The sequence below is a fragment of the Pseudorca crassidens genome, chromosome 1 (genome assembly GCF_039906515.1).
Source record: "Pseudorca crassidens isolate mPseCra1 chromosome 1, mPseCra1.hap1, whole genome shotgun sequence".
Taxonomy (NCBI): domain Eukaryota; kingdom Metazoa; phylum Chordata; class Mammalia; order Artiodactyla; family Delphinidae; genus Pseudorca; species Pseudorca crassidens.
This window is the reverse complement of record NC_090296.1, coordinates 32,661,572-32,685,628: the sequence shown is the minus strand read 5'-3', so window position 1 is coordinate 32,685,628 and position 24,057 is coordinate 32,661,572. Positions and strand designations below refer to the sequence as shown.

The following is a 24,057-nucleotide window of genomic DNA, read 5'->3' as shown; positions in this document are numbered from 1 at the left end:
GGACACCGTGCGGTTTCGGGGAGGTGGAACGTGGCCTTGCTTCCTGAAGGCTTTCAGGCCCCCGTGGCGTGCCGTGCTCCTGCCTTGGGTTCCGCAGTATCGCCCCCGCCCCCTTCATTTCTTGAACTAGCTTAATGGGTTTCTTCTTCTTGTAACCAAAAGAGTCTTGGTTAAAAGGAGTTCTGCCGGCCTCTCTGGACTGTGAGTTTCTTGAGGTCAGGAACTCTATCTTACTCTTCACGGTGGCACCAAAATGTAGCTCAGGGCACACAGGGTGCTCAAAATACATTTGCTGAAAGAGTCATGAATAAATGAATGACTGAATGTGCCTATTGGTAACTAATACAGGGCGCTGTTTGTCCAGCTGGAATCTTGCCCTACCAGGGTTTTCTCATACAAAACGCTCTTTCCCCTTTAATCATCACAGCTCCACCTCTTACGTCCTCCAGCGTCTTAAAGTCCAGACTTTGACAGGCAGCATTGTCCTGAAGCATTTTTTGCTTTAAAAATCCTGGGTCTGGCACATTGGCATCTGAGGACCTGACGGACACAAATAGGAGACGCAAACAGGAGAAGACACTTTCACCTCAACCCCTTCAGCTCCAGAAGGAACCCAAGGTGACCCCCTAGACCTTTTCCTGAGGCAACATGGGGAGAAGCAAGCTGTCTTTAGAGAGATATAAGTATAGCTTTTATTTTTTTTTTTAAACCAACCCAACATTTCCACTGGCAACTGTCAACATAGCTTATGACATGAACACTGTTTCTTTTTCAGCTATTTTTTCTTAAAAAATGTGTTTAAAATTAAACAGGTGTTTTTTAATTTCTTCTTTTCCCTTAAAAAATGTATTTATGTCAATGCAGAAAGCCTAAAGGTCTGTGGGCAGTCTTTTGGTGATTTCATATGTGTGGTTATTTGTGTGTGTGTGTGTGCGTGCACGTGTGTAAGTGTCTGCGTGTGTGTTTGTGTTTTAAAGCCAGGTTCTTTCAAAATTTGTTGGGAAAAGGTCTGTAGGGCACGCCAATCTCTCTATAAACCCAGGCTCCATGGGGTTACGGCAGCTTAGGTTCTTCCTACTGGGGCAAGAAATAGCCCACAGCCTGGAAAAAGAGCTTCAAGAGGTTTAAAAACAAGCAGGAATGTGGGAGAGATGAGGAATTCCAGTTCCTGTCTTGTGAAAATACTTTCAAATGTGACCAGAGAGTCCAGGAGAGGTGGAAGGAGGCCCTCATTTTCTTATAAAACTCTAAGTTTTTGCATTAAATCAAGAGACACAGTCAGAGCTCTTAGTCTGGTGCATTAGGAAGTGAGGGTGTGGTAAAGCTGACATTTCTCAGAAGCACTGACATTTTACATATAATCTTTTCCCTTAAAGATCTCACTAGGTGGACATCGCATCTCTCCTGCCTCAGATATGAAGCCAAAGATGTTCTAGAAGGCATACAGCCCTTCTGTTCCCCTAGCTGCCCTATGTCATCATATCCCATTCCTATTTTTGTCCCCTATCTCCCGTTTGGGGGTCTTCCTGCAGAAGGGTAAACATATAGTCATTGACACAACGAGACAGAATTTGAAAGGCTCGGGCAGGGAAGAGAAAAATGACTTCTTGTTTTAAACTGGATTTCGACAGAAGCTTGATAGAAAGCTGTGCTCCAGCCACAGCCCCAGTTCTTTAGCGCGCTGCCTGGGTGTGCAAACGTACTGCCACCCAAATGCCACCAGTCCATTCAAGAATGAAGAGAATAAAAGGAAAGGGGGAAAGGACCTCGATGGAGCAAGAGACAGCTGTTACCCAGTGCAAGTGGGAGAGGGTGTGTCTGAAAGTTCATGCTTCTACCCATCGGCTCAGACCCTGCGTTCCTTCACAGCACCGTTGTCACTAACCTCAGAGAGAAAAGACAAGATGAACAAACAAATGATGAGCGAAGCCTGATGGGAAAATGAAAGCCACCACGATAATGACGGCAATGAAAAGGGAACCCCAAGCCAGCCACGTGGATAGGACTCACTTTCGAGCCTCGCCAGTGGAGTGAGAGAATGGGGATGTATCACATTGGACAGACAGGAGAAGCCCTGCCCCCGAGGAAAGCAGAAGCAAAGGAATAATCAGAAGAAGGTGGTATGGAAGGTGGCGAAAGGGTCTGACTATGTGATGGGTCAGGGACATCGTGGGAAGATGGGCTGGAGTTGGATTTGTCACCATTGTTGGTTTGTATTGAATTAAATACTTTGTGAAATGGGTATCTCCTCCGTTCTGTTGGATTGCTTAAGACTCTGCCCTTTCAGTTCACTGCCAGGGCCTAGGCGGGGGAAGTTCCTGGGGCTCGGGTCCTGACGCGGCCTCTCCAGGGCTGCTGCGGCTCAGAACCCCTTGATGTAGCAGTAGGCCTCCAGCGTGGCGAAGAGTATGTAGAGAAGCCACAGGCTCACAAACAGCGAAGTCGTGGCCAGCTTGCAGCCACGAGGGCCGCCCAGCTCCCCGCCCAGGTGGGGCCGCCGGCGGTACAGGAGCACGCTGACGCACACAAACGCGAAGATGGTGAAGAGGGTGACAGAGAAGGCCAGCGTGCCCGCGGACACGTGGAACTCCTGTCCCTGCAGGGCCCAGTAGATGGCGGCCACGGACCAGGCCAGGCCGATGCCCAGGAAGACGTTGACGGCGTTGCTGCCCGTGACATTGCCAATGGAGGCATCTGCGTACACGTCCTGGACAGCGGCTGCTTTGCTGGCAAACGTATCTGAAAAGAGGCAGACAGACAAGAGCTGGTGGGAGGCTGGGGCGCGGAGGGCCTACCTTTGAGGATGTCCAGTAAGGCAGCTGGGGCCATCAGGCTGAGCCTGGGAATGACAGGTGGGGGGTTGGGGGCTACCCCCAGCTCTGCCATTAATAAGCTGTGAGGCCTTGGATGGGTCACCTTACTTCTCTGGGCTACCTGTTCCTCATCTGCCTGCATCTGAAAGATTCCCAAGGTTTTTTTTTTCTGGTCCTGGTATTTACTGAATGGGTTTATGGTTCTCCTTTGACTACTTTTGCAGTAAGGGGAGTTTGCTTTCCCATAATATCTCCCCAGGGAACCTTGACATCCAGGGAAGCTTCTTACAGTTAAGTGCCTGATTGCACCTGTCACACGGGGCATCTACTTACGTAACAGACTGTGATTGAGCCCATGGGCTTAGCATTGCGCTAGGTGCTGGATTTATGGGGACAGAGGACATGCTGGGGAACCATGATGGGGAGATACAAGGGCAGCTGTGGACTCAAGGAAGACAGGGCTCTGCCTTTGCAGTTAATATACAGAGCACAGGGCCTTGCAGGCTGTTTGACATCTCTTTAGATGTCAGCATGAATTGTAAGCACTGGAAGGATTGCCAGCCACCCTTTTATCTGACAAGTTAGGAAAAATAAGGTTCAAGGAGTCTACTCAAGGTAAGTTATCAGGAGATTTGACCTGAAAACCCTCATGTTAAGAGCCCTTTCCATAGCGTCACCCTACATCCAAGGAGCTTCAGCCAAAGCCACACGTCAGCTGAGTGGCCCACAGGATAACCTTCAAGCCCCTCATGCTGCCAGCTGTTCTCTGGACGCATTGCAAGGACTTGGATGTGCCCCAAACGCTCCCTTGCCCGGCTTATCCTGGCTTGCCTCCTTGTTGCCAATTTTCTCCCAGAGAAAACCTCTTGCCTTTTCTCGCCTATGACCTTGCTTTAAAATTTTTTTTAACCTCTGATTCTCTGCAATTTCTTCCCACATCTGTTCCTTTTACCCACATCTGCTCCATCCCCTCTGACAGCTCCAGTCCCCCGAGGCCCTGGAGCACAGAGGTGAATCCCATCCCCTCTGACAGCTCCAGTCCCCCGAGGCCCTGGAGCACAGAGGTGAATCCCATCCCCTCTGACAGCTCCAGCCCCCCGAGGCCCTGGGGCACAGAGGTGAATCCCATCCCCTCTGACAGCTCCAGTCCCCCGAGGCCCTGGAGCACAGAGGTGAATCCCATCCCCTCTGACAGCTCCAGCCCCCCGAGGCCCTGGAGCACAGAGGTGAATCCCATCCCCTCTGACAGCTCCAGCCCCCCGAGGCCCTGGGGCACAGGGGTGAATCGCACGTGGAGATTTATAAACTCCACATGGAAAGGGAAGCACGTCTGTCTTGTTTCCCATTATTGTCCCAGCAACCAGCACAAGACTGTATCAGGCTCAGTAAACATTTGTCTAATGAATAAATAAAGGCATGCTTGTTCCTCTTCATCTTTAGGTGTTTATAAGAAAAAAAAAGAATATGTAATTCATCATATGAAAGGACAAGAGCTTGCGAAGCTCCTTCACCTGTCCTGCTGGGAGACACTTTGTGCTCACAGGCGTCCTAAGCGGAGGAGGCTGGTGGGCATTTCTCCAGCACATCTTCAAGCAGGCTAACCTGCAGCCGGAGGGAAGTGGCCTATTCATCTGACGTGGAGGTTAAGAAACTGGCCACTTAACTTAAGCAGGTAACTTAACCTCTGGGGCCCCACTTGACAGATGAGGATAATAACACTCCTTATTGAATAAGGTTTGGGTGAGCATTACAGGGCTAAAACAGGTGAGCTGCTTAGCACACAAACTTCCTGGCACATCAAAAGTGCTCAAGAAATGTTAGCTATGTGGCAGTGACCCCTTTGACCGACTTCTGTGCACCTAAGGGGCAGAGGCTCTGTTAAGCTCAGATCTGAGATGGTAAGGAAGATAATGAGGCCAAGTGTGTAGGGGTCACTTGAACCAGGTAATATCCTCTTCGCAAAGGCAAGCACCCCTCACTCTCACCTGGCACAGAGGTGCCGAACGCCACAAAGACAACAGCCGTGACCGAGTCCTTGAGGCCAATGGTGCAGCCGAAGTGGGAGGCCAGGTCCCCGATGATGGCTGTGAGCATGCCGATGATGAGAATGGAGACGACAAAGCAGGCCCAGCCATGGCAGTACTCTGTGGGGGGCACGCAGGCAAAAAGCACCTTCCAGAAGACCGTCAGGAAGTGCATGACGTAGTCAAAGCAGGAGGGCAGCCTCTCCTCACCTGACTCATCCTCATCTTCGTCCCCTGCTGCAGGCAAGACAAACAGGCCCGGGAAAGGACAGCGGGGTCAGATCCCTATTCATGAGAAAGTCCAGTCCAACCCACATCGTAAGCACCACTGGCTGCACGGAGACTCCAGCTCTCTCCTGGGCAGCCGGCGCGGGCACCAGAAAACGGGCGGGAAATTGAAAACGAGTTGGGGTGCCCCCGTGGTCAATTTGAATGCAGGGCACCCAGGGAGAGTGGGTGAGAGAGGACAGGGGAGTAGGAAAGGGAAGAGGAAGAGATGAAGAGAAAGGATGAGAGAACCTGAGAGGGACAGGGCAGTGGGGGAGAGAGGGAGGAGGATGGAGCAGGCACGGGGTTGCCTAGGTGAAGGAGAGTGAAATCAGCTGGGTTTCCACTCTTCACTGGACACCCGTGGGGCTCCTCTAATCTTCCTGACGTGACTGCTGCAATAACCTCGTGGTTCTGGTCATTTTCCATCCCCAGCAGGACAGCTTTCATTCCAGATCATGTGGGCATCCCGGGGAGACAGTGCCATCCTCCAAATATCCCGTGGGATGGAGCAGGGATGGGCCTGGTTTGTCCTTGCCAGGAAATGTGGGCAGAGTTGCCCATTCAGCAGTCCAGGAGGAGAGGACATGCTGGTGCCCCGTCAAAGGCAACCTCTGTCATGTTTTGACATAACCGGTTGCAGCAGGAGTCGGGACACTTGGGTTCCAACTGCAGCTGCGCTCTGAAGAGAATCTGGAACCTGGGGTCAATCATCTTTGGTTTCTGAATCTCGGTTCCCTCATTTGAAAAAGGAGGGTGTTAGATTATGTGCCTGATATTCCGCTTATTGCCTCTATAGGGGCAAAGAAAGGTCCTCAGAGGTGGGACTGGGAGTATCTGAAGCAGGTGATAGGAAAAGAGGGGCAGCGAACGCAGCAGCAGTGGCCCTCTCTTCCTGGCTGTACTTTGGCTCTGGTGCTGGGACCTCAGGGATGTGACCCCGTGGGTTGCTATGACAACAAAGCTTCATGAAAAGAGACAAGGCCAGGAGTGCGGGGCAGTACAGGAGGCCTCCGTGGTGCTAAGAGACAATGCTGTGAGTGCTGGCAAGACCCCTCCCATCCCCATGCCAACCCGCATGCAGGCCTCTGGGATGCTAGCCTGTGCTGTGGGTCCCCACTGAGGAAACCTGTCACTCACTGCCGAGGAGAGGTCTGAAATCATCCAGGGCAGGGGTTTGTCAGTCAATGCAAGGTTTTTACAAACCCCAGACCCCCACATCTCTAAATCAGAAAAGGAAAACCAAATTAATAAGAGGACGGAATGATGAAAAAGAGAATTTCTTAAGTTCCTGTTCAGTACCAGACTGTGCCACTTTCTACTCTCTTTGCTGAGAAAGGTGGCAATAGTTCCCTTTTTGGATGAGGAAGTCAAAGTACAGAGAGGATAGCTTGTCCCAGTTCACACAGTAGAACCAGGGTTTGAAACCAGAGATAGCCATGCTCTTCTAGTTACCCCATAGTTCTCTTCCAAAGTGACTCAGTGAAAAGGCAAACATCTAGGGTTAGAGCTGGGAAGACTGGCCACAGGGCCCTCCCAGAGACTGGTGAGTTGTTGACATGGCTGTGTTCTTGCTTCCCTGGAGCTGCCTGTGCCCATCTGGTGACCCTCTTACCTGCACTGACAGTGATGGCCTCCATGAACTGGTCCCTCCAGGAATGGGTCCCCACAACCAAGGCCAGGTTTGTCTTCCTGATCAGCTTGTCCACGGTAGTCTGTCAGGAAGATTAAAACTTGGAACCATGAGGTTAGAATGCTCAGAACCATTGTAGAGTCTGGTACTTCATGGGAATGAAAGCTACCCTGTACTCCAGGGGGCTCCACGTGAGTTCTGAAAGTTATGCATGGAATGGCCTTAGGGGGTGTCTTCTGGCATAGTCCTTTTCTCCAGTTGTGACTGCTGACATTGGATATTTAGAGCAATACAACAGAGAATAACACTAATGATGTCAGTAAACCTAGCCTGGAGTAGTGAATTTTAGTATATTTGTTTTAAAAATACAATTAACTAGTGATGATACATTTAGGAGCTTTATAGCTCATTTATTCCATAGGCTATGTTACGTTTCCTCACAATATTCCTAAGATACACATGGCCAGCACTGTTTGCTCCACTTTACAAATGGGAAAACTGAGCCTGGGATAAGTGAGTTGTTCAGTTTCAACTTCACGTATTCAGTGGTGACATTGGAACAAGACTCCAGGTCTTCTACCTCCCACTTCATTACTTTATTATTCAATTACATCTCACTTATGGCCTGACCTTGAATTCATAGGACTCTTCAATGATGACCTCTAGTTTGGGGTGTTCACCCAATATTGGCTTTCCCATTTCTGCTATCCTCTTGGCTTCCTCTTCCTCCACAGTCAGCTTCCTGTCTGTCACCTCTGCAACAAAGCAAAATCAGACTAGCTTCAGCTCATTTGCCATTCCCTGGAAGTCTAAAGCTCAGGGTATTAGGCATGGGCAGTGGGCATACAGCAAATAGCTCTTGAGGATGAGGACTTTGTGTACTTTTTAGTGCCTTTTTCTATAAGGTGCTAAACACTTTATGATCATCAGACCATGAGAGTGTTCCTTGCAGGCCTGGGCTAAACGTTCCTCTTTTGATTTGATACCTGGGTGGGCAATCTGACCCAAGGATCTTCTGAGAAATAACACCAAGTGAAGTCCCAAGACATCTGGTGAGATATCGAAGAGCTGGGAACCAAAGCCAAATCTCTTGACCTTTAACAATTTTGAACTGTTGGGCATGACTGGTCAACTACTTCATATAAGAGTTCTTGGGGGTCAGAAGCACATTTTCACCCAAAGGGAATGTCCACTGGTTCCCATTAACGTCTGTCTCCAACACTCTTGGGAGTGTTCTCCTCTATAAAGGAGGAAGAAGGGATATTTCCAGGAATATCTACATTTCATACTAGTGACTATTATCCTCACCATGAGAAACTTGGAAGATTTCCCCCCAAACTTCATGATTTCCAAATGAAAGATCCCCAGAATTTCTAAGGAACCAGGCACATTTCTTCTGAAACACAAATACTTGTTCAAAAACAAAACAAAAGGAAGCTCTTCCTCTATTTCCTTTTGAGGCATCCCCTGTCACCCCTCAGCATCTTAACTCAATCACCGGTGGTCCCTTCTCATGCTGAACAGTTAGACATTTTTTGCACTTCAGCTGGTGAGTCCATTTTAAGACCACTTCACCATGAAGACGCGTTTTCTAGATTAAAGTGGAATAGAGATTGTCTTTTTATTCCCCTTTGATTAGAAAATTGCTCTTGGCATCCTGTTTCTTTCAGAGCTCGTTTAAACATCTTTCCAGCCGAGTCCACATTCTTACATGCAATTAATTCTTTTATTTGGCTCTTTAATTGCTTTCATTCCACACAGTGAATCTCCCGGGGGGAATTCTCTAGTCCTTGAAGAATCTCAAGGACAAAATGGGTCAGAGGCCAAGAAGGTCTTCTCTTCTTTTTATCTTGGGAATTTGTGAAGCATGGGGAGGGGTGAGACTTGAGCTCTCGAGGTTGCAAGGAAAAGAATTCACTGGAAAGATGATAAGCCAAGCAGAGAGTCTGTTTTCTATAAGAATTTCTGAGTTGTCTTGAATGAAACTGGTAAGAGAGTATGCGGAGGATTCCTGAGCTGGCTGTTCTACTCAGTGCTTCTGGCACCAAACACAGAAGGCAATCCCAAAACGCTGGGGAGCTGTCCGTGGTGCTGTCCTCCCTTTCGTGTTGGTGACCACTTTAGGAAACAATTATTTCTCAACGATCAATGTCCTCCTGCACATTTCTATGCAGACACCCCCTAGCAGCCTGACTTCATTTAGTCCATATGAGCCTCTTAGTAGTTAATTCTGAATATAAGTCTGGCTATGAAGTCAGTGATCCTAGAAGCCAGACTGCAAGCCACTCTGAATAAAAGTCTTTGGAAAAAGATGTATACGTAGATTCTTTAAAAGCATGGGTACGCTTTTCCTCTACTTGTAGCTTTTGGCACCATATCGCAATGCCTATCCTAGTAGTGACAGTATTATTCCACTCCTCCCTCCCCGACTCGCCCTTGTCATATTTTACATGTGCCACAAGAACTTTATACCGATGTAATGAGCTCTCCAGTGACTTATAAATGTACCTGTCTAACCCCTTGTCTAGCTATCAATCTAGCACTATATCCATCTGGCAGGATATTGATCTAGCCACTGACCTGTCTACCCCTGTGGTGACAGTCAGTTTTTCCTTCTAGCTCTCTGCAGAAATCTCTTTGACAAAAAACCAATCCTCTATCTTTCGCTCTCCCACAGCCCCACAGTACCCCACAGAGGTACTCTCTCGCTCTCTGTCTATATATATATATATATATATATATATATATATATATATATATATATATATATCTGTTAATTGATTGATTCACATGCCTTTAAATCAACTCTGATTTAGTATCTGGATTTGGTATCAATTCCTGCCTTTTTCTACTTCTGTAATTATCATTCCTTTACATTCAAATAGTTAATTTCTTGAGAGAGTCATAAGTCTCAAACGTAAAAGACCATAATTATTCTGATCACTTGTTTATGTAACTCCTCTGAATTTCAAGTGTAGAGAATAAATGACAGGTGATATCTTGATATTCAGACTGACTAAACAAACTCTTGGGTCTAGGAGAAGGAGGAGGAAGGGGAAAAAGAGAGAATGAGACTATTAATAGGATGGAAGATTAAACAGATATTGGAAGAGGAAAGAGCTTGCCAGGTAAGACTGGAATAGATTGCCATGAATGTTCTACAGACATCCTCAGAAGGAAATGGGGCGATGCAGCCAGTGCTCTAACTCCCAGGTCCCTGAGCTTGGTGATGTAGTTCAGATTGAACATATTTTCTCTCCGTCTTTCATTACCAGGCATTGTGAATCATGTTTGCTTGGTCACCTGGGAAAATCCAAACAAGGAGTTGAGATTTCCAGTGAATTTAAAGTCTAACCAAGGGCTCCTAAACTGCAGGTGTACAGATTGAGAGATCTAGGAAATGACACCTTCTTTTCCTGTTTTAGCTTCTACTGGTATCTGTGCCAATGTGTTAAAAGTATAATGAAGCTTAAATTAAATCACAACCTTTGGTATGTGCATATGTGTGTGGCTGGTGGAGGGGTAGAGGCAAGCATTGGAACAAAAAAGCCCAAATGTCTCCTCGGGCGAGAAGATGAGTGAAGTGGAGAACACCCAATGCTCTGACATTGAAACCCTGGGAGAAGAGTGGAATATATGGGGTTGGAGATAGTCGTCATCCTATTGATATAAGAGGAAGCAAGAGGCCAGGGAAGCTGGAGTAATTTTTTTCCATAAAGGGAAAATGTAGGGGTTTACCTACATATATCTTTTATTTTGGTTTGAGACTCCAAGGAGGTAAATGTCCTTACTATGTACACTGCCCCTTCCTCAAACTCAGTGTACAGCCAGCCTATGGTGACTGAGTACCAATGAATTCTGTAAGATGGTTTGCCTCTCAAATAACCTTAAAATTTTTATACATTCAAAGAACTAATGAAGTATAAAATGTTATTTTAACATATGTTGAGACATCTTGTATAGCTCACTCTGCCTGCACCAAGAGTTACAGTATTGCCGATATGCTGGAAATGCATTCCTAACTGCTCACAAAGTTGGACATTGTCTATGATTTGATTCCACTGATGCAAGCATACTCTCAAAGTAGATGTGTTTCCTACAACAGGCTCTAGACTCTGCATGAGAATATCTCCAACATAAATTCCCCCGAATTTCTATATACAATCAGATCATTGCCCACCCCCACCCCACCATAATATTCTAATTCTTCTTGTTGTTCACGGCACATGTGACTTCAAGGATCAATGACTAATGAACCAAAGTTCTAGAAATTCAGGTCTCTGCTGTGATGAAATGGAAGATCTTCAGGATCAATAAAATACCAGATTCCTTAAAAATTGCTTTTCATGTTCTCACAGCAGCTCCTGATTATTTCTCCCTGTACCCCTTAAGATCAAAGTATTTTCTTTCTCATCCCATCATGATCCTATTAGGAGAGTCAGCTCTGACTCTCATCCTCTCTTGCCCCACAGCATGAGATGACAGAGGAATTAAGGCTCAGGAGAAGTCTATGACCCACCATTTCTTTGGTAAGTTTCAATTCTCTTCCTGGTCTCAGAGAGGACCAGCTATGCCTTTACTCACATCCACTAAAATGGTGCTCAAGGAATTGTCTACCTCCTCACAATTACTTCAGGTAGGGAAATATCTCCAAGTCCTTAGGAGAGCTTGTTAGGTTAAGTTGGGCCCACAATTCCTAGTAAATAAATCAAAGGACATTGGTCTTAAACTAAATAATGGCACTGGCAAGAAGCAGAAAAAGCGGGGAAGACTCCCCTTACCTGGAGACAACAGGAGCGCTGTTTGCAAATGGGTACCAGACAGAGGAAGAAAGAAAAGGAAAGAGCATTAAGGTCCCATCTTAAAAGTGTCCCCAGGCTTTGTGGTTGCAGTAGCACAAGGAAAGCAGTGAGCTTAGTAGATGAGAACTGTGCAGCCACATGCAAAAGGCAGCAATTGGAGCATGCACAGCAGCAGCAACTGCAGCAAGGGGCGTGAACTACTGGAGAGACTGCTGAGCACCAGGGGCCTGCAGCTGCAAAATTTCCCCACACCTTCCCTGCAGCTCTGAGGGCCAGGGATAGAGGAATGAGGATGGGGGAACCAAGCGGGTGGAGAAGAGACAGAGTTGGTCATTTGTGGTCTTCTATGGGATCAGGTTATCACATCCATTCTGTAAAGGAGTGAGAATCCAGTTATCTTGAAAACTGTATAGGTTGCAACCCTGACCCAGCTCTGAGTACCCCTAAAAGAATGACCTTGTGAAAAGGTAAATCCTGCAAAATGTTTTCCTTGAATAGTGTGTTATTTTAGAGAGATAGCCTGGAGGTTGGAGGCCATGGACTCCTCCCATTTTGTATCACCTGTGCCTACAAAGTCACTGCAAAGTCCTTGTAATTAGTAGGTGCTCATTAGAGATTTACTGTTGGTCACCTATTATGGCAAATGTATTTTTCATAGATCCTGTGGAGCTGCATCTCTGGATGGTGTTTTGTTTCAGAAAGGACAGGCTAAGTCAGAGTCCAGATATTCTGGACCAGGGAGACTGTCATACTGAAAGCTATTGGTAGATGGAGATGACAAATACAAGGTCCCTGCATGGCCTGGGAACCATGGTTTGGTGAAAGATGTACCCAGCACAGGTCATCCCTAGCCCCTGAGTTTTCACTTATGCTAAACTCTCTTAGATTTCAAGATCCAAAAATTAAAACATTCTTGTAACATACCACATTTTCACCTTGATGGTGTCTTAGTGCGGCACCTCACTCCCTGGTTCTTGTCAAATAAAAGCCTGGGAACATCCTGTTACATACTCCTGGTGCAGCTGGCGACTGAGGGAGATTGCTGAGGAAGGAGTGGGGCAGGGGGTGGGGGAAAGTGTCTGTAGATTGTTTTTTCTAAAAATCTCTAAGAATGCCACTCAGGTCTGTAATCCCATATTCACAGCCACTGAAAACACATACGGATCCAGAATCTTTATGGTCCATAAGCAGGGAGAACAGCAGTTGACTTTTTCTGGTTTCTCCCATATGGAATTCCAAGGGGTAATGGATCGGTGGATCTCCTTACTACACTGAGATGATAGATAGATAGATAGATAGATAGCAAGAGAGCTTGTTCATTCTGCTCCTTCTATGAATCTGGACAGAAGAACCCCTCCAGCCCCCCAGGTTCCAGTGGAAACTAGAGATCCAAACACATTAGTGTATCCAGGGAGGCCAAGGGGCAGCTCTTCCAGAAAGATCCCTGCTGCCCTGGTTTTTACTCAGACATCCCTCCCAACACCAGGATCATCTTTAGCACTATGAGAGGGCTTTAAGTCAGCTGACCTGCACCATTTGCTGGTCATGTCTACACGAATCTGAGACTTTCCACTTAGCAGTTACGGATGGGTCAGTGAGATCCAGGTAGACCAACTCTGAGTGACATGATATCTCCAGGGTGTTTTTCCTACTGTTGCTGATGAGAGAAGCTGGAGCTGAACTTTCCCCTGCATTGATCCCCAGGGTCAGGTGAGAGTCATTTATCCCTGCTCAGACAACCCAGGGACAAGCAGGAAACAGCATAGCTCTGAGTATTTGGAAGCATTTGGGCAGCTCGTCAGGGTGAGCCCATGGATGTGGTAAGAGGGGGAGCAAACAGGCCTCATTCCTGGCGGAGAGAGCTTTCCTTTCCCACCTGAAGCTTCCAATGTCCAGACCCAGGCCTCACATCCTTGACCATGCTGCTCAGAGTTGCTCTCAGCTGTCCACTGCTAGACCCCAGGGCTCCCTCTATTGCAAGGCAACTGTGTTTCCTATTCATCCTCCCTTATTCCCTCCCCCAACTTGTCCAGAGCATTTAATCTCACCTCTGAAGTCTGTTTTGTTTGCCAAGAATAGAATCTCCTATTTCAAATATAGTCCTTTACTTTTTTTTGTAATGCAATTGTCATTATGACCATGCACACACTATACTATGTTGTACTGAATGCCTAAGACTCTCCCATGTAGCAGTGATAATGAAAAGCAATTTCCGCTGTGTAGTTTCTCACTCTGAGAACAGCAGGACATTCTGGAAATCAGGATGGGGTTTCATTTGACTCTGAATCTAGACAATCAAGTTTTATGACCTTTCAACTTGTGCTCTAATGCCAAAATATGAGGAGATCTGAAGAAACTGAAAATGAACTCTATAGACAATAGAAACTGACAGAAGACTGACACCTTTCCTATTGGCACCTTCCATCTTGGCATCTTGGTCACTGGGAAGATCTGGAGGCATATCACACCGATAGCTCGATAAAATCCTTATTTTCTCACCTACTCCCTCCCCCAGGACTGGGCTCCACCAGGACTCTGCTTACATCTCCTTGGACAGAAAATCCAATGCAGTAAAATGGGGTCCTCAAATGAGGAGTAGCCACAGGCATTCATGTTTGGCCAAGTCTCTTGAAGACCGCAAGGTTTATCTTAGGTCACTCTCTGTCCAGCTGTTGAATGGGGTTTATTGGCGAGGCAGAAAAGAAGAGTCTCTTTACTGGTAGAATAAAGTCATGGATGGACCTCCAACCCATTCTTCTTGCCTGGAGAAGACTGCCTTCTTTTTAGCTACCCTGTGCGATCCTTTGTCCTGCTTTCATTTGCACATAAGTAGCTAGGACTGTGGAAATTGATGACACTAGTTTACAATGGCCTTAGGTGTCTGCTACGTCCATCCAATCATGAAGATGTGCATTAAATGCACAAGGGAGATGAGAATGAAGTAGGGCAGGTGTTGAGACAATTTCTGAAAATATTCTGGGTGGCAGGAACACAATCTGGGAAGCAAGGGAACTGGAGATTTTCTCTTTTCTTCCAGCACTCTTTGGCAATCAGACTCATGGCAACATCTTCTTAGGTGGCCAACAAGAGGATGAATAATGGAAGGCAGAGAGGGCTTCTGCCTCTCCAACAGCAGGTGTAAAACCAGTGTGGGCACAGAACTGGTCAGGTCTGCAGAGAGAGTCTCCAGAAGACAAGGGGAACTGAACAATCATTCGTGTCTGAGAAGAAGACCTGGGCATGAGCCTTTGGGAGCATAGTCGCCGAATCTCTTAGATTTGTCCTTGAGTGAAAGGCTTCATGCTGCTCTTTGCCACGTGACTATGAAGTAGCTGCAGAATCATCACCTTTTTTGACAAACAAGTAGGTCTCACCGTTCTATCCTTCATGAGGTTCCAGCAGCACATCTCTCCTGAAGGGGAGTGTGAATGACCTCCTCTTGATATTTCCCAAGAGGACTCTTACCCACATATATTCCTCCAACACTTTCAAAGTCGTAGCTTCTAATCATTTTCTTCAAGGGAAGAAATCTTTCCTTACTACTACCTTGGTTGCAATGTAATCGGTCCCTTAGGCAGGTATCCCAAGATGCAGGGCCTGAGGAAAGGAGGAGAGGAGGCCACGTCTCTGGTGTGGGATGAGGGTTATCTCAAGACCTGGGTGATATGCTCATTTGCAGATGTCAAGCCAAGGCAGACTTCTGTGAACCGTCCAACACCTGTTTCTCAGAGATCAACAACAAGCAAGCCCTTCTACTGGAGTCCCTTCCATTGGAAAACCTGTAAGACCATACTCTGGGCCTGCCCAATGTCAATCCTTTTCCAGGACCCTCCGGCTAAGGAGATTTCCATACCTGGAGTTAACTACTTTCCTTTTGCAGACTCAATTTTCTGCTTTCGGGACTGCATTATCCTAAAGCAGTCTGAATAAAGTACCCTACCTTGGGCTAGAACAGAGGTAGAGTGGGATGGGGTGGGATGTCAATGGAAGGATGAACAGCTCAGGATTCCAGATTGCACGACTAGCTCAGAAGGCAGCTTTCTCTCAGAGAGCTCTCAGAAGCATGGCCTCTGACAATTGGTATACCTTTCCATGTTTTGCTCTACCCAACTGTGAAATAGCCAGATAAAACACTTACCTCCATGAAGGACAAAGGGGCCCATGGGCCACTCTGCAAGTGAATAACCTGCCAAGCACTCAACGGAGGTTGGGAGATGCAGCAGAAGACTCAAAGCATCATGGCAAGACGGGCTCCAGCCCCCATCCCAGACCCTCCCCCATTCAATCCGGGCTAGAGAGTGAGGGGTGGAAGGGGAACAAGGCAGGGAAGGGGCAGAGGCATGCATCGCATTACATTCCTTTCTTTATCTTCTCCTCCCCACCCACCAAGGAGTTTGCACATTTACAGGTGACTCTATGTATATGGTAGGGGGCTGTGAGGATGGGGAGTGCAGGGGACATTGGTAATCAGGTAATTGGAGCACAAGGCAGAAGTAACTCATTAGGGTCATGAGGGGTTGAGGCTGCAGTGTGTCCAAAAGGTGAAAAAGGAGGACGTGGAAATAAGCTATGGCTAAGAAGGCAGAGATGATACCGAAACAGGGTAAGAGCGAGAATACAGGAGGGAAAAGAATAAAACAAGTCCATTGGTCAAAAGGAGGAAGGAGGAAAAGGAAAGAAAAGGGGGGAGAAAAAAACATAGTTTCTTTTTGTTGTTGTTGCTTTTCAACTTGTTTAAATTTTTTCTTTCTTTTTGTTGTTTTATTTTGTTTTGTTTTGTTTTTAAGAATCTCACACCTGATAGTCCACGTTCCATCCATTTCGGTTCACCAAGGACAATGAAGAAATTCTCTTGCCTTTCGTATTCCTCCTCATCTACTATTTTAACCCTTACGGTTTTCCTGTAGGGACAACAAGAGAGAGAGTGTCGACTGGGTCGGTAGATTGGTTGGTCACCCGGAGCCCAGCCTTTAAAATCATTCCCCATCACTCCTGGCACATGCAGCTCAGTGCTGCCATGGTGGCTTTTGACAGGACTTGGTGGATTGAATTGCTCTTGTGTCAAAAATGGTCTTAGCTTTTCTTATCTCCTTGGTCATAGTTGTCCTTACAGGTGAGAGGGAAAGGGAGCCAGGAGGCAAGGAAAAGTTGGCAAAGGAAGGGATCCAGAAGGACAGGAGGGAAATGGGAAGGAAAAAGGGGGCTGAAGGTGGGGAGGAGTCATTTTCGATCCTGCTGACGGTTAGTAGGAAGTGAGTTGGGCAGCACATTCCACTGGGTGTCACATGGTAATTGGCATTTCTTTGGGCAGTAGGTGAACTGCTGGCCCATCGGGGGTGACCCAGGGCTCTTCTACAACCGGAAATATGTCAACAGTATCTATCTAGGGTTTTTTTTCCCTTCCTTGTGTCTATTCCCACTTGCTATGTGGGCCTCAGAAAGAAAATCTTAAAAGGAAAGTATTTATGAGGTAGGGAAACCAGAGAGAGAGAGAGAGAGAGAGAGAGAAGGGAAGGAAAGAAGGCAGAATTCTATTATCTTTCTCATTCTTTATCTCACAGGGCTTCGGTGGTGGGAAGTAAAATAAATATGTATTAACCACAATAGGATGTAGTATTCCTTTAATATTTACAGCTGATGCACTCCTGAAAAATGTGGTAAAAATGATGTAAGTCATCAATTCTAAATCATCTTTGGACTTCTATCACATAGCGGTGATGTGTACCAAGGCCGGCTTAAATGTTGACTACCAAGGGTCTGGTGGACATGATAATGGAGGTTTCTGTTCATTTCTGGGTATCTCAACAAAGCACAGTGTCTTTTAATAAAACCAAATCATACGGGGAAGCAAAGTTTTCTTGAAAATCACTTCCTTCCAGAGACTGGCCTGAGGCTGGCTCAGGTCTGTTGTCTTTGGCAAAGTTGCCATGTGGGCCTGGGTCTCCCTGTGTGGCTTCTCCTGTTCCTTCAGGAACCACAGTGGTGTCAACGGGTCCTAATAGTGAGCCCTAATTGTTATTTTCTGCTTTTTTTTTTTTGGTTTTGTTTGTTTTATTTTTGTGGGGTTTTTTCTTTCCTTTCTCTCTCTCTCTCTCTCTCTCTCTCTCTCTCTCTCTTTTTCCTTCTTTTTTGGCCTGGGACCTAAATGCTCTCTAAAGGGCAAAAAAGTGCTAACAAACATAGCCTAAAAAGTCTCATCAGAGCCTCTGATGTTCCTGTTCCATTCTGAAGACAGGCTCAGCTTTGTGCATTTGTGGGGTGTGTGTGTGTGTGTGTGTGTGTGTGTGTGTGTGTGTGTGACCTTCTGGGCACTTTTTGGACACCTTTCCACACCTTGCTCATTGGACAAAAGACAAAGCTCACTGATTGTCGAGAAGCATTTTCTGGGACTCTCTCTTGCCCTAGATATGGTACTCTAGGGCTGTCTAAGGGATATGAGCCTGGCCTGTCTTTCCACTGCAGGGACTCTGCTGTGGGATGGGAAGGGGGTGCTTGCTCTGTGACCATGGGCATGGTCTGCAGGAGCATGATTGACAGCTCCCCCTTCCACAGTATGATCCATCCAGAAGAGGATTTTCTGACTGCCTATTGGAGGCTGGGGTGTATGGGGCCATTCAAATCAAAGGCAAAAGCTGCGACTGAGAAGTCCTGTGACTTCTTGGGGAAGCCTCACCTCAGGTCAGAATTCTCTCTCCCACTCTTCTAACTGCCTTCACACCTAGATGCCCTGCAGAGGGAAGACAGAAGACAGCAGGTAGGCCTTTGACTTAGACCTAGAACTCAAACCTGTACTTTCAGCTCAGTCAAGGTCAGGGAGAGAAAAACACACTTGCTAGCAGGGATTCCTAAAGCCTGTCTTGGGGAATGGGATGAACCACAAACAGAACCCCAATACAAATACTTTGATTGTCAACATCCAGAGACTATCAGCTTAGCCCTGAGAAGAGCTGCGCCACAGATCTCTGTGCTGAGAGCTGGGCCAGTTTCCCAGGGCTGCCCTTCTGCATGGGATTGCACTATCTTTTTCTTCCTTGTATCCTAAACCACTCAGGAGGAGCAGAGAGCCTCATATATGATACTCTCAGGGCTGTGGCTGGTGTTTTTTCTCTCTCGCTTTCTCTCCCTTGCGTTTTTTTCCCCATATCCATCTCCCCATCCCACAAAAAACTGCCATGGGGTCTTGAGCATCCCCCTTCCAATACCATGTGACAGGCTGGCAGGTGCTAGGACAGAGCTGGGTGCAGAGAGGATAGAGGGAGAGGGAGGGGGGAAAGAGAGAAACAGAAAAGAAACAAGGGGCAGTGAACCAGAGAGGCAGAAGAAAGGGGAAGAGAAGGAGACAAACGGATTGGAGAAAGGAGGAAACAGAAGAGGAGAGGAGAGTGTTAACGTTAGTGTGCGGGACAGGGTGCCACACCTTTCTGAAAACTCATATCCACCACGGGGGGGCCCATCATCTCAATGAAGTAATTCTTGTTTTTCTCATGCGCCTCATGATCAATTACCTTGATGTGAATTATTTTGCTGTGGATGGAAAAATAAGTATCATAAACAAGGAGCAGAGCGGGGGGCCAGCCAGCCAGGATAAGAAACGGAAAGAGAAAGAAACAGTGAAAAGATCTAGAAAAGTCAAAGTCTGCCCCAACACCATAGGGACACGGAGGAGAGTGGCCACCCCAGGTCCCCTTCCAGCCCCACTGGGCTCCTCCTGGGCTTCGTGTGGCTTTATGGCATGATCAGACTGGAGCTCAGGCTTTGAAGTCAATGGATCTAGGTTCTAATCCTGGATATGCTAGGTGATCTTGGACGAATCATTTCCCTGAGACACAAAGGGGTTGAATAATGTGTAAATTACACCATCTCAGGGCAGTCGCGAGAGCTACGAAATAATATACGTAAAAAGGCTCAGGCATTCAGGTTCTCCTAAAGTATTTGCTTCCTTATTCTCTCTTGCTTCTGGGGCAAGGGGGAATTTAAAACAATTTTTTTTTTCTTTTGAAATTAGCTGATACCGACTTGAAAGTTTTATTTTATAGAAAGGGCAGCGTGGGGGGGGGGCGCTGCAGTTGGAGCCTGTCCCTTTCTCTGTGGTGGTGGCTATCACAGGGAAGCCAGGAGGGCCATTTGGCTCAAGTCACACCTTCTGGTAATTCACAGCAGGCATCGAACACTACCGACCTGATCTCCAAATGAGCTTCTGCACTCAGAGGTATACACTGGCTGGATCACGGGAACTCTAGGGCTCTCTGAATTATGATTAGTTCATAAATCCTACAATGATCTTGTGACTAGCACCATTATGTTTTTTCTTTGTGTTAAAAGGAGTTGTTTTGTTAATTTAAACATTGAAAATTATAAACCAAGCCAGGAACCTGTTTTGCATTTCTTTACTTTAGAAAAATGTATTACTAGGAGCTTTAAAAACAGAGGTGGACCTGAGCTTCTCCCAGCCTTTGCTAGATGAGGGGGACATTTCCGGATCAGACCCCGGACAAGATGTTTAAAGGTCTCTCCCAGAGGGTGTGAGACACTGCCGGACGGGGGTGGGCATGGAGCTGAGGCTCCCCTCAGCAGTGGGAAAGAAGGGGCCACGCAGAAGCCCTGCTCAGCTGCCCACGGGCATGCACCCTTTCTCACATGGGTGCCCCGAGCGAGGCCTGCCCTTTGTTGAGAAGACCAAGGCCTTCCGCTCCAGCCTTTATTCTTTTGTATAAAGTAGGAATATTGCTACATTTTGACTTGGAACAAACTCTCAGCTCTCCCGTGTTTCCCAAGTCACCGTTAGATCTTTGCATGTCGACAGAGCTTCTGTCGGCCACACTGTCGATCCTGTAGAACAAGATGTGGGTCCGTCGCTCCTGAAGTGAATGTAAGAGCAGTTACTAACCCACCCAGCTCCCGCCACCCCAGTGCTTCAGAAACAGACTCCAAACCCTCCTCACTTGCTACACCCACCCCCAGTCACAGGAAAACCTGGCTGGTCACCAGAGATCGTGTGAGTGTCCCGCCTCTGAAAGGCCACAATACTTTGGCCTTCCCTCCTCCAGGGCCATGGCATTGGGTTGGGAGACTGCGACCTGGGATCAAACCCAGCCCCCTCCTGGGCCTCAGGCAGCATGCTAAAGCTCGCCAAGTCTCATTTGTAAAGTGGAATACTAATACCTCTTCATAGCGTTCTTAATTGAGAAAATGCATGCAAAGCACTTGGCAAGGTGTACGTTTCCTCGTAAATATTTAATAAATAGCAACTATCATTACTAAGGGTAATATGACCCCAGTCTGGTGGTTTGAGAGTAACATGTAAAGAAATCTTTTCATCTCCAGTCACTGAGTCAGAGAATAAAAGGAAATCAAGCAATAGAACTGGTGACCCAAGAGGTGGTACAGGCTGGAAATAGATGTCAGGTCAAGAAAGAATTGGATAAACCAGGATGGGAGATCCCAAATGGGTTCTTAGAGGGGCTTGGCATGTTAAAGGTGGTAGCATGGAGACAGACGCTTATATTCTCCCCAAATCTGGTTTTGTGCCCCTGTCAGTGACAAGCTCTGGGTTGGACACACCCCACGTCAGACACAGCACGGCTTGTGCTTGTTTGATTTTTAGTGAACAGATAAACAGAAGGAGAGAAGCCACTGACAACTTGGTTGAAGACAGGGAAATGAGGCCAGGCATTAAGCAGTGGCAAGAGAAACTTAGGTGAGCTAGGTGGAACCTCCCGCTGGAGGGCATCATGCGTGGGGGAGGTGCGGTGTGAGCCTCCCTCCCTGAGGTGGCTCGTGCGGAAGGCACCACATCTGTTTGGGCTTAGGGTGTTACCTTGCCCGGAGAAACCCGAGAAAGTTTGCAGTTCTGCTCAAGCCACACGTGAGGCCACAAGAACATTTAAATTTATTAAGAGTCACCAGCCAGGTCTCGCGTTCTCTTTCCAAACATGTTTTCCCCCATTTCAGTCGATGATACCATCATCTATCCAAACCCAGAATCACCCAAATCCTTCCTCTCCCTCATCCCTCCCCATCACCAGCCCGACACCCATCTCTGACCCTAAAACATTTAATGCGCCCATTCTGCTATCAAGACCTAGATCAAAGCACTATTACCTCTCCCTTGGACTTCACAACAGCCTCCTAAGAGGTTTTCCTGCTCCTGACTCTGCCCTCTTCCTTAAATCCCTTCCCTAAATGACAACCAGGGTTATCTATTGAAAATAAAATCCAGGTCCTATCACGCCTCATTAATTGGAATAAATACAAAGTCTTTACCACTGCCTATAGGATCTTGTATAACCCAACTTAATTCATCACGTGGTCCATGCTTATCCTCGTCCTTTTGGTTGTCTCATAAACATTCCTTCCTCGGTGTCGCCTTCCATGGCCACGTTATCTCTTTGGGTCTCCCTCCTCACCATGCCCACCTCTCCAACCTGGGTCACCTTCTATCATGTTCCATCATGTTATTTCCTCAGCTCATTCCCTTCAGTGCACCGATCACAGCCCAAAGTCAGCTGGGTAGGTTATTAACTTACTTGTTTACAGCCTATCTGTCCACATTACAGTGTAAGCTCCCTGAGGACAGGAGCATGTCTTTCTTACTTGCCACTATAGTCCTAGTGCCTGGTGTAGAGGAGGCCCTCAATCATACCTTCCCAAGTGACTTGCTAGTGGTGAATTTCTAATGCCTTAGAAATTCACAAAATTTCTAATTTCATGAAATGAATATGAAATTCATGAAATTAATCACGAAGCTGAAGCTTCATGAAATAACTCTACTCTGCCTTTTCACAGTAAAAATGTAACTCATTAGGAACAAAAAAATATACTGAAGGCTACTTTGATGGAATGACTAAGCATTCTCAGTGGCACAAAGAGGCCAGAAGCCCAAATGTCATTGAACTACACCCTCAGCGTACTTAACCTACTCTATTTGTCCAGTCTTCAGGAGCTCTCTCCAACAGCAAGCCGGGATCTAACTCATGGGTTTAGGCTAGGGCTTTTGAGCCCCGTATCTCTCCTATTCCCAATTCCTCCTTCTGCCCAGTTACTAAATGGTCATGGGGTCAGACCATCCCAAGCAGCTGCTCCTAAGAGCCAGTAATGCTTTCAGAGGCTCTAGGCCTGCACCTGCCTCTCCTCCGAGCCTTCTGTGGAAGGAGGTTCCAAAGCATGCAGCGTTCCCAGCTAAGACCTAACTGTGCTGCCTGGAAAAGATGCCCCCAGGAGCTCGCCCACCAGCAACCTGGAAGGGATTAGGAAACACGTTTGTGGGCTTCCTGGCTGGCCTCTCAGAACATTCCTTTCTACGAGGACACCCAATTCCAAATCAGGACTTGTGAATTTCACTTTACACAAGGAAGGAATCTAATGTAATATATGCATTTACGTTGCCTTCAGCACCATGAGAACTTTCTTATTTCATCCTTACTTCAGCCACGTAAACTAGGTATTATTCCTTCCACTTTAAATAGGAGGAAACAGAAACTAACACACCATTGTAAAGCAATTATACTCCAATAAAGATGTTTAAAAAAATAAATAAATAAAGATGAGAAAATAGATGCTCAGAGAGGTTAAGTAACTTTCCCAGAGTCACACAGCTAGTAAACAGCAGAGTTGGGATTTTGGCATATGTCCCCTATTATTCCTATAGCTTATTTTGTACAAGTGGGTGGGTAAACTCTGGCTGCCATTCCCAAGCTGTGGCCACAGTAAGAACCCTAGAATTCTCCCATTTAAACTCAGGCAGCATAGGCAGGTAATAAAGGGATCTGCCTCTGCTTTGCGATGTGAGTAGCTGGCTTCTTAACCCTTTGGCCCTTCCTTGCTGGAAATAATCTCTAAAGAATCTCTGACTTGGTGACCTCTTCCCTCCTGATTTCCACTAAATTACTCTTCACCCCATCAACAAAGGTTCCTTTTCATCATTTCTAAATTTATCCCGAGTGTTCCAGGCCACCTAATGCTCACAAAGCTTCCTTGACCTGGGGCTGCAGGACGGAGCTGGCAGCAGAACTGTCAGCCTTTCTGTGGGAGCTTCCAGAAGGCTCACATCCGTGTTGGGTTCTTCTTTTAGTCCTTTTTATCTCCCTAGTTGGTGCCAGCAGCCCCCATCTCTTTCTTTGTCAAGTTTCTGGCTTTGAACCAGGGCTGAAAAAGCCCTCCCACCTCCAATCGCAGCCTGACAACCCAACACTGACACTCCCCCGACCCCGACCAAGGTCTGGGGAAAAAGCTCCACATCTCATGAGAAGGCTTAGGATGCTTTCGCTGATTTTTCTCTTGAACATAGGTGTGGCATAGGGTCCCCGAAAACAGCGCTTCTCAAACTTTGGTGTGCCTATGTTTTCCCTGGGAATCTTGTTAAAATGCAAATTCTGATTAGGCAGGTCTGGTGTGGGGCCTGAGAGTCTGCATTTCTAACAAGTAACCTGGGTATTCCTATGCTGCTGGTCCAGGGCCCAGCACTTTTGGGGGAATTCTCTCTGACTCTACTAAAAACTTAGGGAAAAGGAGGCAGCTAC

General features: G+C 46.9%; 1 protein-coding gene across 8 annotated transcripts in view; it reads right to left on the bottom strand.

Moving 5' to 3' along the window:
• Positions 1 to 668: 668 nt before the first annotated feature.
• SLC8A3 (solute carrier family 8 member A3) overlaps positions 669 to 24,057 on the bottom strand; it is a 147,420-nt gene continuing 124,031 nt past the window's right edge. For 2 of the 8 annotated variants that reach the window (XM_067731984.1, XM_067731975.1), the window contains exons 3-8: positions 16,337 to 16,440; positions 11,519 to 11,536; positions 7,368 to 7,492; positions 6,720 to 6,819; positions 4,799 to 5,074; positions 669 to 2,739 (exon numbers count right to left, since the gene is read on the bottom strand). In XM_067731984.1, the coding sequence (XP_067588085.1) occupies positions 2,363 to 2,739; positions 4,799 to 5,074; positions 6,720 to 6,819; positions 7,368 to 7,492; positions 11,519 to 11,536; positions 16,337 to 16,440 (1,000 nt within the window). In that variant the 3' untranslated portion in view covers positions 669 to 2,362. Of the gene's footprint in view, positions 2,740 to 4,798; positions 5,075 to 6,719; positions 6,820 to 7,367; positions 7,493 to 11,518; positions 11,537 to 16,336; positions 16,441 to 18,956; positions 19,064 to 24,057 lie in introns of those variants that run through there. The other 6 variants (XM_067732021.1, XM_067731994.1, XM_067732032.1 and 3 more) reach the window with 6 other exon arrangements.